The sequence below is a fragment of the Aedes aegypti genome, chromosome 3 (genome assembly GCF_002204515.2).
Source record: "Aedes aegypti strain LVP_AGWG chromosome 3, AaegL5.0 Primary Assembly, whole genome shotgun sequence".
NCBI lineage: Eukaryota > Metazoa > Arthropoda > Insecta > Diptera > Culicidae > Aedes > Aedes aegypti.
The window spans coordinates 173,215,001-173,230,482 of NC_035109.1; the positions used below are offsets into that span (position 1 = coordinate 173,215,001).

At 35.4% G+C, this 15,482-nt stretch overlaps 1 protein-coding gene across 3 annotated transcripts in view; it reads right to left on the minus strand.

Moving 5' to 3' along the window:
- The window catches only part of LOC5577812, a 67,133-nt gene that overhangs the window by 15,225 nt on the left and 36,426 nt on the right, over positions 1–15,482 (minus strand). For 2 of the 3 annotated variants that reach the window (XM_021855009.1, XM_021855010.1), the window contains exons 3-9: positions 15,157–15,418; positions 14,758–14,829; positions 2,175–2,410; positions 2,025–2,110; positions 1,521–1,960; positions 1,209–1,455; positions 56–1,147 (exon numbers count right to left, since the gene is read on the minus strand). In XM_021855009.1, coding sequence (XP_021710701.1) covers positions 56–1,147; positions 1,209–1,455; positions 1,521–1,960; positions 2,025–2,110; positions 2,175–2,410; positions 14,758–14,829; positions 15,157–15,418 — 2,435 coding nt within the window. The remainder of the gene's footprint in view (positions 1–55; positions 1,148–1,208; positions 1,456–1,520; positions 1,961–2,024; positions 2,111–2,174; positions 2,411–14,757; positions 14,830–15,156; positions 15,419–15,482) is intronic. The other variant, XM_021855011.1, reaches the window with a different exon arrangement.

The following is a 15,482-nucleotide window of genomic DNA, read 5'->3' on the forward strand; positions in this document are numbered from 1 at the left end:
TGTTGAGATAAGTCCGTATAAGTATATCAATGATTTCTTCAGAAAGTTTAGTTACCTGTAATTCGTCCAGTTCCATCTTGGCTTCGAACGCTGCCAGAGCTTGTTCGGGTTTCACGGAGAAGTAGTAATCCAAAGCCAAACCAGGACCAGCAATACGTTTAACAGCTAAACTATCGCTAGCTGGAACCCGGCCACACTTCTTGATAAACAAATGGAACGTGATTGAGTCCCAAAAGAGACGTAGCCAGTATCGAGCAACTCCAACGAAAAGAACAAGTACTGACACAACAGGACAAATGACCGATGCCACAATAAGTGCAGCAATGGGTTGGACAAATCCCTGCATTATTATGTTCCACCCGACCGCTTCCAGCAAGATACAGTAGCGATTCCGACGACTTTCATCCGGACAATCCAGATCGTAGAACATCATCATGTAGACATGCAAAGTGACGGTAATGAAAGGCATCCACAGTGGAGCAGCGATAGCAAAAGCTATGCTGCTGACGCTTACACTGATACACAGCAATGGAAACAAAGTCATTATCAGCAGTGACCCCAGGAAACCCTTTATGAAATAATTATATAATCGATTGAGATGCCGCGTCATGCCTTTACCAATAAATCCGGTGTCCGGTTCCGTTTCAAAGTGCGTTCGAGCTTTTGAAATGTGTCGCCACAATTCCACCAACCGTGAACACATCGTTTGTGTAATGCTGGTTTTCCGCGGAAAGAGAGTACCATTCACCTGAGATAATTCTAGATCTGCCATGAAAGGCTTCACGCAAAAGAGAGCCCTTAGGCCCAATGGACTGCACCAGGGCACAATGACTCCAAGCAGAAACATAATGTTCCAAGTCCAAGTCCAGGTGCGTTGGAAAAGATTCAACAAACGCCACATTGGCCACCGTGTGCTTGTCGAGCGTACCAGTTCTTTTTCCACTAGGAACACTGGTTGACTAGGATCCGACCGTGGGGTAACTATCGATGTGGCCTGCTGTGTTATGACCGTTGGTATGATTTCCGAATGTCCCTGGAAGCTGCGCCGAATGACCCACGACTTCGGCGACCATATTCGGCAAGCCCACTGGAAGTTGCGCGTGGGAGTTTTGGCGTTCTTCAACTCTTTCAGCAGCACCGGCTCCCGCTATGAAGAAAAAAGTTTGTTTGTGTTAAACTTTACTCGTTATAAGAATACTTTATCATACCTCCTTCATGAATGCCATATCACGCGTAAGAAAGTAAACCGATTGGTGCAAGTTGTGCTTTTGTGCTATCTTCAGCGCTTCTTCATGGGCACCCCAAGTAATTTTAGATATTTTGGATTGCTCTCCAGCTTCCAGCTTTGCGCGTAACCAGGGCGATATACGCGACAATACAGGGTGTTGTTCCTGGAGAAGCTTCCGATGCTCGTCGCGAGATTTCTTCAACTCTTTTTGTATCTTGTCAACCGCCCTAAATAGAAGAAAAATTGGCCTCATCTCTACATGCTGTCCTTTATCTAGAGTGAGATGACTTACTTGTGCATAATAACAACCGACTGTGCCTGTTGCACCAACAGCTGTGGTATATTATCCCCCAAATCTGCTAGATCGCTATTCGACAGTATAGAGGTATAAACCCGTTGCAGGTATTCCTTCATTACGGCCTCATTGACTTCCTCTTCAATTTCTGCATCAGTCATTTTGCGTTCCCGCAGCTCGGCTATCAAACGCTCACGGAAGTGCAAAAACCATCCGCGTGTTTCTTTTTCCAGAATTCCTACCAATATGGGCAGTGCTTTGCGCATAATATCCTTGGAAAACAACCTCAAATCAATATCCTGCCCTTTCGGTGTTACGTACAGATATGGAACGGGTTGCGCCTGCTGACAATTCACATCGAACTTTTCCATTGTGGCCCGTCGAAGCTGATGCCGAACGTAACTGCAAAGAGCATCCAAACAGTCTTCGTACTCACTCTGTAATTGATGAATGCTAAAATCAGTGAAACTTCAAACATTTTATACGCTGTGTAATTCTTACTCTACAAACTAGCTCAGCTACCAAAAAACGACATCGTTCTTCCTTAATCTTATTATCTAGATTTTGCGCCAACAATGAAGGAACGCCTGTAAAAATTACACTTATTTATTTTTTCCCCTTCAAACCATACATACATTCTGATCAACTTACCGATCACCATATCGACCAGCTTTATTAGCCCTTGCAGCAAGGCGTGAGCGGCATGAGCGACCGAGAAAAAATGGCCAAAAAGTCGCCCCTTGGCGCTAATGACTAGGAATCGCGCCGACATGGCCAGATCTCCGAGCAACGAATCACGTGTTCGTTCCGATCCTTTCTGCAGAAACTGCGAAAGTCTCCAGCGATGCATTTGACCGGGAAAGTTCAAGCTGGGCACCTCGAACTCACTGGAAGTATAATAATTGTTAATTCGCTAGGTTATTGACAGCCATTCAACGAAGAACACCATCATTCTACAGAAATCAAACTCTACATCGAGTTGTTGGCTACGGGAAACGGACACACTTAAATTGGTTTAGACACAGTGGGGTAAGTTCGAAGCGGAAGGCCAAATGGGTAAAAAAGTTACGAGTAAATCTTGATTCTTTATACTTTGGTTTTAATTTAGTTCTTGACAACTTTAAGAAAGACAATACATTTGGTAATTTTTATTGTGAGTTAGAATCGTTTCGCCCCACCGCTTTTCACTTACCCCATTGTACCTTTTAAAGAGCTACAGCTATACACTATCCGCCTAAAGTGTGGAATCGCATCACCGAATATTGCAACCCCAAAACATATGATTATAAACTTTTGGGGTGTATCAATATTTGGTAAAGCTGTTCCGAACTTTTGTAACTATGTATAATCTATTTCTGCCTTTCTCAAACTGTGACTCGCAATTCAATTGTCACGCGCGTTAGAAGGTTTAAGAAAGGTTAATCTATTTCATACATTCATCGATAACATGAATCTTATGTACAAAGTTCTCAATGTTTGTTAAAAAAAAACGATGTATAAAATCAGACGTAACCTAATCCCGACACTTTTGATTCACTTCGACATGGTGGCTTTCTAGGTACATCGTTGGTAGTTCGACTGTAGTTCCTTGTTGGTGATACAGTCATCTCTCCCTTACTCGATATTGAAGGGGCCATCGAGTTAGGGAGGTATCGAGTTACAGAACACAAAAGCAGTGCAACTGCGTTCCAAGGGACCATCGAGTTAGCCATGAAAACCAACTTTTACTATGGTTCTCTAACTCGATATTGAGATACGGAATATCGAGTAAGGGACAGTTAACTGTATATTGGCTTTTCAGTCTTGACAAAATTAAAACCTGTTATTTTATTTTGTCCAACGTTTCGGTCCGTTTGGGACCTTCTAGGTACATGCAAAAACTACGGACTCATTTTCACCAGTTTATCCAGACGACAATGAATTTCAGAATATGTTTATAATATATAAAAAAGGATGTAAAGCGGTCCAGTGAGCGTTCTTGTTCTGACAAATCGCTATCTCAGCTTCCAAAGATGGTACTGCAGCCTGGACATTGTTGTGGAAAAGTGTATTTTGAACGTCTGGCCACATCATGCATCCGTTCTGACATCCAACGACTGAATTCGGAAAACTCTTCCTTAACCACACGATAATTTGGATACGTTAAGCCTAGAAGCTAGAAACCTTTCTAACCGTTCAATTATCCGATATAAAAATATTATGAACTTGTTCTGAATTGCCTTTAGCGTAGAACAACAGGTAAGAAATGGAACATGGAACGTTTGAACCTTTTCCCAGCAGGATACTCTGGCACAACTTGGCAATGAGGCGTGTCGCAGTTATAGGGCTGAGTTCATTGGCCGGACATTGGAGAACACATATTGTAATTGGGCGAATTCTATTTCATGAGATGAACACGCTTTCTGCCACCATTGAATAAGCTTTCTGAGCAGCGTACAAGCAGATTCAGCAGCATAATTATAGGGAAATTGATATGCCGGTTACTACAATACTTGGACGACCGTGTGAGAAAGCCGTTTCATCAACACAGGAACATGTACTTTGCTGGAGACTCTAACTAAGCTCGACGTTGACCTTGTCAACAAAGGTGCAACCATCATCTATCAGGAAGGTAGGATTCCATCATCGATTAATCATCTGTAGTTTTATGATTGTATGCAATATCAACTGAAGAGTATGCGAGGATATATCACCAGCAATCATCAACCGATCTGTTACCACATCGGAGACAGGGCGCCGATGCAACCTCATGAGCGGTAGATAAACGGAGATGGAGATTGACGACGAAGGGCTTGAACATGAAAATGTTTGTCACAGCGCTTAGACAAGGGCGTTATACTCTACACCTCAGATGGAATCCGTAAAGTCGAAGCAAGAAGAAACAAAATCTTGAGTAGTGATAAAGGCCGTGGCTACAAAGCAAAGCCATGCTGAAGTTCGATGCACCCTTAACACATGAAGCAGAAGTAGCCTAGGCAAACTGCTTCTCCTAGCCAACGTAAACAATGTTACAAGGGAGTAGCCTCGGCAGGGCTAATCCTCTGCAGCCAACTCTTGGTCGCTTGGTATTTTCAACCAGCAAATTTGCGCACGTGTTCGTGACACCGCTCGGCGAGAGCTCAATGGTATACTCACTGTACCCACATTTGCCAGCTCTGTATTTGATGCGGCAAGGGATTCCAATTATAGTTGGCCTCTTTGATTGGTGCAGCGGCTACCCATTTTACTGCCCATGCATTAACACTTGTCCGCCTAAGATATTCGTCACTTACACGGACGACGAAGCCTCAAAATCAGTTGGAACGCTAAATTCAACCCACTATATCTCGGCTGTCCTAAGCCCGATTTACAAAATTTTGGCACCTACAGAAATGTATGGGCTTCTAGATTCATGTCAGATTTGAAATATTTTTGGGAACTACTGTTTGATTTGTAGTACTTAAAACACCGGAGCAAGTCCTAAAAAAATTTCTAACCGGCGGTAATTGGTAAATAACTTAGAATTTATCGCGATAACCTGTAGATTTTTTTATTGTATGATGATCGTTCTAGTGTAATCTAACAATTGGCATTGAATTTTTGATTGATAGCCGTTCAAAGAACTACAATATATTCACAAAACTGCGTAGAATACAGAAAAAATACATTTTCAATTATAACTTGAAATTTATCGCGATGACTCAAACATTTTATGATCTTAACATATACTCATATTTAAGGCCATCAAATTTGCAGAACACTGATAATAAATTTCTGTTGGAAAAACTACAATATTTTCACAAAATAGTGAATCATACAGGAAAATACAGGTTTTCTACAGTAATTTCATGTTTATCGCAATGACTCATCAGTTTTATAATTTTAAACTCTTTGTGTGTTCATGAGAAACAAATTTCCTAACATCGTTGATCGCTGTTTGTTCAAAAAACTACAAAATATTCACAAAACTGCGTAGAATACAGAAAAAATACATTTTCAACTATAACTTGAAATTTATCGCGATGACCCAAACGTTTTATGATCTTAGAATATACTCATATTTAAGGTCATTAAATTTGCAGAACATTGATAATGAATTTCTGTTGGAAAAACTACAATATTTTCACAAAATAGTGAAACATACTGGAAAATACAGGTTTTCTACAGTAATTTCATGTTTATCGCAATGACTCATCAGTTTTATAATTTTAAACTCTTTGTGTGTTCATGAGAAACAAATTTCCTAAAAATCGTTGATCGCTGTTTGTTCAAAGAACTACAATATATTCACAAATCTGCGTAGAATACAGAAAAAATACATTTTCAACTATAACTTGAAATTTATCGCGATGACCCAAACATTTTATGATCTTAGAATATACTCATATTTAAGGCCATCAAATTTTCAGAACACTGATAATAAAGTTCTGTTGAAAAAAACTACAATATTTTCACAAAATAGTGAAACATACAGGAAAATACAGGTTTTCTACAGTAATTTCATATTTTCCGCAATGACTCATCAGTTTTATAATTTTAATCTCTTTGTGTGTTCATGAGAAACAAATTTCCTAACATCGTTGATCGCTGTTTGTTCAAGGAACTACAATATATTCACAAAACTGCGTAAAATACAGAAAAAAAAATACATTTTCAACTATAACTTGAAATTTATCGCGATGACCCAAACGTTTTATGATCTTAAAATATACTCATATTTAAGGCCATCAAATTTGCAGAACACTGATAATGTATTTCTGTTGGAAAAACTACAATATTTTCACAAAATAGTGAAAAATGCAGAAAAATACAGGTTTTCTACAGTAATTTCATGTTTATCGCAATGAGTCATCAGTTTTATAATTTTAATCTCTTTGTGTGTTCATGAGAAACAAATTTCCTGAACATCGTTGATCGCTGTTTATTCAAAGAACTACAATATATTCACAAAATCTTGTATAATACAGAAAAATCTTAAATTTCTGCTGCAATGTATTGATTGCCTCTAGATCAATTAAAAGATTTGAAGTATTTTTAGTTATGAACATAAATATATTTACAGAACATTTTTGATGTTTTTAAAGAACTACAACAGTTTCACAAAACTATGAATAATACAGGGAAATTACGATCCTAACAACAGTTTGAAATTTATTACAATGATACATGTGTTTTGAGATTTTAAAATATTGTCATATTTAGGGTTATCAAGTTTTCACAATATAACCGATGAAATTTTATTAAAAGAACTACAATATTTTCACAAATTACCATATAATACAAAAATATTCTGTTGCTACCGAAGTTTCAAAATTTATCATCTATATAATTTTCTAAATCGTTGTGTATTTTCAATAAAAATAAATGTGCTCAAAATTATTAGAAGCTGTTTGTTTGTTTGTTCCTTTGGAATATTGTAAAACTTTCTAATTATGAAAACATAACCCAATTACTGAACTGTAGCGGAAATAAATCAGAGGTACATTCGATTTGCATAATCTGCTGATTCAGACATAGCGTGATATATTCTAGCAATATTAACAACTTTCAAATGAAGTCGTCTGACTTTATTTTTATGTGGTAAAATTATTCTTTATATTAAAAACACAAGACGCCTTGAGCGGCTATTGGATCAGTAGGTATTTTTTCAATAATCGCTCATTCAAAAATTATTATGTATACTAATTGTTTTTGCTGAAGTAGATATATTTGACCATAAAAAATAGCAGGATAAATAACGAAATTCTAATTATGTAATGCTTTTTATCCAGTATGTTCGTCACGAAATCTGTTTACCGTGAGCGGAATAGGAACACTTAGATGCAGTAACAGTTTCAATTAAATATGTTTTATTAATGTTTTTAAAATAATTTCTATATTAACGCTGATCATCTATACTTGGAGCTACATTGTAACATAAAAAAAGTATTGATCGACTCAATGGTTATTTTAAAATGAACCTTCGAACACCTTACTTCCCTTTGATGAGGGGAATAAGGTGCACAGATGGTACTCTATTTATTTTCCCTGCGAAATAGGAAAACTACGGTGATAGTAAACAGTACGATATGGTTAAACATTAAAATATCTGTAAGTTTTCTTTAGCAATAGGTAAACGAAAGTTTTTTATTGCATGCAACATTCTATTGTGATTGTAGTTCTTTTAAGAATAAAATGATAGTATTTTGAAGCAGATTTTTTAAAATGTGTCATGTTCAAATATTATTAAAGTAAAGCTGGTTGAATCGATTCTTACTGTTTAACTTACTACATGGTAGTTAAAAGTATATGCTATTAGTACAAAATAAAAATGGATCTGAAAAAGTGACATGAAAATAGGTTTTCAATTAAGCCCTAGCTGAGACAGTGATTAGGATAACTGCATATTTGAAATATTTACCTTTATATTTTTATTCTTAATTCTTATTAGCAGAGATGCATTTTGAACGCTCATGTTCTGTGAGCGTTCATAAATGTTCCTTTGATTGCTCTCGTGTTCATGTTCAGTTTTTGAACAAACACAAGGATCACTAGACTGATCACGAATTAATGTTCTCTGAAATTTTTGACAAGCTCGCATTTACGTACTTTATCCTTACAGTCCCACGACTTCACCACAGAATCTACCCCTTTTTCTAGCCTGATTTTAGTACCATTGATTAAGCCATAGCTGCGCTCCTACAAGGGAATTGTATTGGCTTATTAAACAAATTGAAATCTTAAATAAATGATCAAAAATCACTTCGGAATTGTAGTTTCGTTCTTTGGAAGAAATCCGCGAGAAATCGGAGGACAATTATACTATCAGTTCCGACGTGGATGAATCGCAGGCGTAGTAGCAATATTCAAAAGCTTGTTAAACTGAATATCGAATATCATTTGTAATGCAATGAACTTCAAATATTCTGAAAATTCAATCAACGGGGAATGTAAACAGACAATTTTTGAAAATACAATGCATGTTTATTCAGGAATAAGTCAAACCTCTCAGGTCAAAACTATCTGAAGACCTGTGTTATATTTTGCGATTTGAAGTAATGTAGTAATAATCAGATAATCGTACAATTGAAAACTCCAGAAGATGGGTCTAGTATTCACGATATAAGAGCTGTTTTTAGAACCGTCATTATTCGGTCACTTTTGTACCATTGATTTTCGAGCGTCGTTTAGTTAGTATCCCTGAAAAAGAAATGATATTAATAAATAACTATTCACTTATTTTACACAATTTTTAACTTGAAACGTATGAAAAACTACGATGAATTGAAATGCTTCTGCATTTGCATCCTATTTGTATCTGCCATATGTCGAGGAGGACAACGAATGACGGTAACGGTTGCCACGCGATGAACAGAGTCCTGTGATCAAACATAGCAAATTGTTTGAACTTGAACACAACTCTCGTGAGCACAAGCTCTGAACAGAACATGAACAGAACGCGTTCAAATGCATCTCTGCTTATTAGAGGTTATTAGATAGATGGCATCAAACATGTTCTTGTTTTTGTATGAGAAAGTTTTGAACCATAAAATATAGGTCATTGCGTAAAATTATTAAATTACAAAAGAGTTCTTAGTTTTGATTAAATTATTTAATGACAATATGTTAGTTTTTTGAATCAATTTTCGTTTATATTCTTTTCTCGTGAACATGAAAATGGTTTGAATTAATAAAATCAATGCGTCATCGCAATGAATATCAAACTACACTAGATATGAGAAAATTTATATATTGTAAAATTCATGGGTAATAGCGATTAAGTCAGACGACTTCATTTGAAAGTTGTTAATATTGCTAGAATATATCACGCTATGTCTAAATCAGCAGATTATGCAAATCGAATGTACCTCGGATTTATTTCCGCTACAGTTCAGTAATTGGGTTATGTTTTCATAATTCAAAAGTTTTACAATATTCCAAAGGAACAAACAAACAAACAACTTCTAATAATTTTGAGCACATTTATTTTTATTGAAAATATACAACGATTTAGAAAATTATATAGATGATAAATTTTCAAACTTCGGTAGCAACAGAATATTTTTGTATTATATGGTAATTTGTGAAAATATTGTAGTTCTTTTAATAAAATTTCATCGATTATATTGTGAAAACTTGATAACCCTAAATATGACAATATTTTAAAATCACAAAATACATGTATCATTGCAATGAATTTCAAACTGTTGTTAGGATCGTAATTTTCCTGTATTATTCATAGTTTTGTGAAACTGTTGTAGTTCTTTAAAAAACATCAAAAATGTTCTGTAAATATATTTATGTTCATAACTAAAAATACTTCAAATCTTTTAATTGACCCAGAGGCAATCAATACATTGCAGCAGAAATTTAAGATTTTTCTGTATTATACAAGATTTTGTGAATATATTGTAGTTCTTTGAACATACAGCGATCAACGATGTTAGGAAATTTGTTTCTCATGAACACACAAAGAGTTTAAAATTATAAAACTGATGAGTCATTGCGATAAACATGAAATTACTGTAGAAAACCTGTATTTTTCTGTATTTTTCACTATTTTGTGAAAATATTGTAGTTTTTCCAGCAGAAATTTATTATCAGCGTTCTGCAAATTTGATGGCCTTAAATATGAGTATATTCTAAGATCATAAAACGTTTAGGTCATCGCGATAAATTTCAAGTTATAGTTGAAAATGTATTTTTTTCCGTATTCTACGCAGTTTTGTGAATATATTGTAGTTCTTTGAACAAACAGCGATCAACGATGTTAGGAAATTTGTTTCTCATGAACACACAAAGAGTTTAAAATTATAAAACTGATGAGTCATTGCGATAAATATGAAATTAATGTAGAAAACCTGTATTTTCCTGTATTTTTCATTATATTGTGAAGATATTATAGTTTTTCTAACAGAAATTCATTATCAGTGTTCTGAAAATTTGATGGCCTTAAATATGAGTATATTCTAAGATCATAAAATGTTTGGGTCGTCGCGATAAATTTCAAGTTATAGTTGAAAATGTATTTTTTTCTGTATTCTACGAAGATTTGTGAATATATTGTAGTTCATTGAACAAACAGCGATCAACGATGTTCAGGAAATTTGTTTCTCATGAACACACAAAGAGTTTAAAAGTATAAAACTGATGAGTCATTGCGATAAACATGAAATTACTGTAGAAAACCTGTATTTTCCTGTTTTTTTCACTATTTTGTGAAAATATTGTAGTTTTTCCAGCAGAAATTTATTATCAGTGTTCTGCAAATTTGATGGCCTTAAATATGAGTATATTTTAAGATCATAAAATGTTTGGGTCATCGCGATAAATTTCAAGTTATAGTTGAAAATGTATTTTTTCTGTATTCTACGCAGATTTGTGAATATATTGTAGTTCTTTGAACAAACAGTGATCAACGATGTTCAGGAAATTTGTTTCTCATGAACAAACAAAGAGTTTAAAATTATAAATTTGATGACTCATTGCGAAAAACATGAAATTACTGTAGAAAACCTGTATTTTCCTGTATTTTTTACTATTTTGTGAAAATATTGTAGTTTTTCCAGCAAAAATTTATTATCAGTGTTCTGCAAATTTGATGGCCTTAAATATGAGTATATTTTAAGATCATAAAATGTTTGGGTCATCGCGGTAAATTTCAAGTTATAATTGAAAATGTATTTTTTCTGTATTCTACGCAGTTTTGTGAATATATTGTAGTTCTTTGAACGGCTAACAATCAAAAATTCAATGCCAATTGTTAGATTACACTAAAACGATCATCATACAATAAAAAAATCTATAGGTTATCGCGATAAATTTTAAGTTATCTACAAATTACCGCCGGTTAGAAATTTTTTTAGGACTTGCTCCGGTGTTTTAAGTACTACAAATCAAACAGTAGTTCCCAAAAATATTTCAAAAATCTGACATGAATCTAGAAGCCCATACATTTCTGTAGGTGCCAAAATTTTGTAAATCGGGCTTAGGACAGCCGAGATATAGTGGGTTGAATTTAGCGTTCCAACTGATTTTGGGGCTTAGTCCTCGGTGTGTTAAGGAGCAAAACCTCAAATTTTCAAGAGCACAAATCTGGAGAATTAAACATTCGTTTGAGCGCTTCGATATCGATAATGTCATATCCGATATATCGTCGATACCGATATTGAATCAATATAATATCGCCGATATCGATAAATCCTCATCATGTACAGCTCTAGTATCGACCTGTCGTCCCTATATGTAGCTGCCAGCTGTTAAGACCAAGGGAGGTACTGGCGGCTCTTACTGCTCCCCAACGTGGTTCTAAAATGTAAACAACCATACACAATTACGACAGCCAAACTTCTAAGCATGTCTTCGGAATTATGCGTTAGACATGGCCAATAGAGTGGTTCAAAAAATCGTTTTTGCTCCACACCGCTCATTCGATTCTAGATCAAATTCTGAGTGTCCTCCCAAAATTTGAGCTTATTTTCTATGAAAACTAAGACTGCACAAGCCCTTTAAAATTTATAAGGGAATTACTATGGGAAAAGCAAGCAATTCATTCAATCGGTCATAGTGTTTGCCCATGTGCTCTTGGGGATTAGAGCTACGTTGGTACTGTGAGATGCATTCATCAGCTACAACTTTGCCGAAGACCGTTTCCAAATCGGACGCCTCAGTAATAAGTTATTGATTTATATCCAGTCACAAATTCTTAAGTAGTGCTCATTTAACTTCTGAATAGGCAACATTGCTGCACCTGGCGCGAAAGATAGCATGTACAAATCCTGGCTAATATGTTTTACTGCATATATCCAGTGATGCCTGCAGAACAGTTCAATAATTATAGCCAAAGTTTTACAACTCATTCAAAAATCAATAACTAGTAACTGGGGCGTCCGATTTAAAGACGGTCTTCGGCAAAGTTGTAGCTGATTATTGTATCTGACAGTATCAACATAGTTCTAATCCCCAAGATCACATGGACAAACACTATGACCGAATGAATGAATTGCTTGCTTTTCCCATAGTAATTCCCTTATAATCTTTAAAGGGCTTGTGCAGTCTCAGTTTTCATCCAAGAGCTCAAATTTTGGGAGGACACTCAGAATTTGATCTAGAATCGAATGAGCGGCGTGGAGCAAAACGATTTTTTGAGCCACTCTAATGGCCAATGGCTGATTTCAGGATAAATTTTTGATCTGGTGAAACTCATGTTAGATCCAAGGAGATATTTTTAACATTTTTAAAAACATAACGAAAATCTTGCCAAGAATACCTACATGATCTTGCTATTTATTTATTCATCAAAGATCATGCGATGAATTCATGAATAATCTTACAATAAATTTGTTAGGGATGCTTAGAGGAACTCACTGTAAATCTGCAGAAATTCATACAAAATTTCGTCTGGAGCTTAAAGACTAGTCAAATTAGTAATCCATGTAAAGTTTCAACAAGAACCACTATCAACAACCACAGAAATCCATCTAACGGAATTCTTAGCAAATCTGTATAGGATTTTAAAAGATCTCCAATTAAATATACAAAATATAATATCTTCATTCCCCGTGGAAAATGTCAGCGGAAAATATATTTTCCTGTGATCATTTCTTAATTACTGTTGGTTCGTCTTACTTCATGAAATTTCGATATTGAACAGCATTGCTAACAAGCATCTCCCCAAGAACTTTGCCAAGAATCACTTAATACCTTTTTAGAAATGTTTCCAGGATTTTAATCTTTAACTATCTCTCTACCAACTCACCCTGCTGCGAAATACGAGTGATATCCAGCCGTACACTTTCTAGTAAAAAAATCTAGTTCTCACCATTAAAACAAACCGATAGTCTGATGCTTGAAATACTTATTTTCTCGATGTGTTCTCGTAATTCCAGGGTATTCCCCGTATTTTTCCCGTTCATTTGTATTCCCGGGTTTTTCTCCCATTTCCCGGATGGATGGCCCTCAACACCACTCCATTTTTATGTATATAGGTAGATTAATTTGCTATAAAAAAAAACAACTGAAAAAAATTTGAAATGATTTTGAAAAATTTAGCCTATTTGCAACATTTTTTTTTCAAAAACTTTTTATAAGCCTTGGGGGAGAAAGGGATAAAAATCAGAGAACTTCACATAGGGTTGCGAAAAATCTTGAAATCTTGAAGCCAATGAAACTCACGCCCATCGCTGCTGTAGGCAAAAAGCCTTGAAAATAGCAAAATACCCGTTGTTAAGGGCAACCCAAAATTACTGTAGAAAAAGGTTCTTTTTCCCACATTTAGACACAAATGATTTATAAACTGGGAAGAACCACGTGAGTTTCTAGAAATTCAAGCCTACTGCTTTTACCATTTCTAGCCATGATTCTACACGCCAAACGTGAAAATTTTTAGAATACGGGAAACTATAACAGCATTGAAAAAATAATATAAAAACAATTATTTTGGCAATTGAAAGCGCAGTTTTAAGATACAGCGTATCCAAATACGGTCATTACAAAAGTTTTCTCCCTTACTAAATGTATGTTGGACGCTGCTAAAAATTTAGCAGATTTTGTTTATTTCGTGTGGGGTTAAAATTACATGAAATAAACAAAATCTGCTAAATTTTGCGTCCAACGTACATTTTTGAGTACCAACAAACAAATACTCCCACAAGTGAAGCAAATGACCCAAATTCAATGATTTTACAAAATTGACAAATGGGAAAAAGTCAAAGTTTCGAACAAAATGCGCAGAATTAGACAATCTGTTTAAATAGGATAACAAAAAAAAATCACATTAGGGCTCTTAGGATGTCAGGTCGTATCATGCATAAAAAACACTATGAAAGTATGAGTAAACCAAAATGTGAAACTATCACTGTATGAACAACTTTAGATACGTTGTTTAGAGAAGGATCAGAGCTCAGTGCGCTAGATGATGTTTTGTCGTGCAAATATTTAAAAGTTCAATTCACACATATTAACCATCAATGATGTAATTTTAGAATCATGCCAGCAGCTTTTTACAGGTCATTTCTGTTTTCCAGATTCCCTAACAAATATACAGTGGAGTAGAATGTGTACTGAACTATGACGGCCTTAACGCTATACCATTTGCATGCTCCAATTAGAACTAAATTACAAAATAAAATTCAAAAATAAGAAAAGTAATGAATTAAAATCAATAGTTATAATCGATTTATTCTAATACACTGTGGTAAACGTCAATAAAAACAGCAAACCGAGAATACCAAACTCCAAACGATAAGAGTAAAAACAAAACCAGTGGATCATTTACCCTGTCAACTGTATAGATTCCAATTGTTCCAAATTCAATTTCTTCGGTTTGCCAAATTTGTCCTTTTGTATGCTTTACGGAGATATTTACATAGAATTGGTACGAAAAGTGAGTTATAGTTAAAGCAGTGAATTGATTGTTCAATTTTGAGATAATAGGAAGTGCTGGATTCGAGATTGAAGAGCAACTAAAAAGTAAACTTAGGAATACTAATTTCAACGCAAAATATATTGTTTTAAATAGAAAAAAATGGTTTCGTTCCCAGTGTAATATATACATTTGAAATAAACGGGTGCTTAAACCTTACCAATTGGCAGAACGGATCTAACAAACCAAACAATTAACGAAACTGAGAGATTTTGAACAAAACGCACCGTTTTCTAATCTGATAAAACTTACCCTCTCTCACGCAACGAGCGCAGTTGAGTGTTATTTAGTAACCGCGGCTCACCCGTGCCATCTGCTGCAACTGCATCCAGTTCGTCGAACGGCGGTGCAATGAAAAGATCACGCAGATTGATCGGGCGTGACTTCCGATTGGTGCTGGTTGTGTTATTGTTGCTAGCAACGCCTATCCTCCCTACCGTTCCTCCTCCTCCTCCTCCTCCTCCGCCATTGCCGACCCCACCTCCCGGACTGGTCGAAAGAGGAGTAGGCAAGTCTGAAAAAGAATAGATATATAAAGCGAACACAATTAATCAATTTGGTTCAAAAGCTTTTCGGTG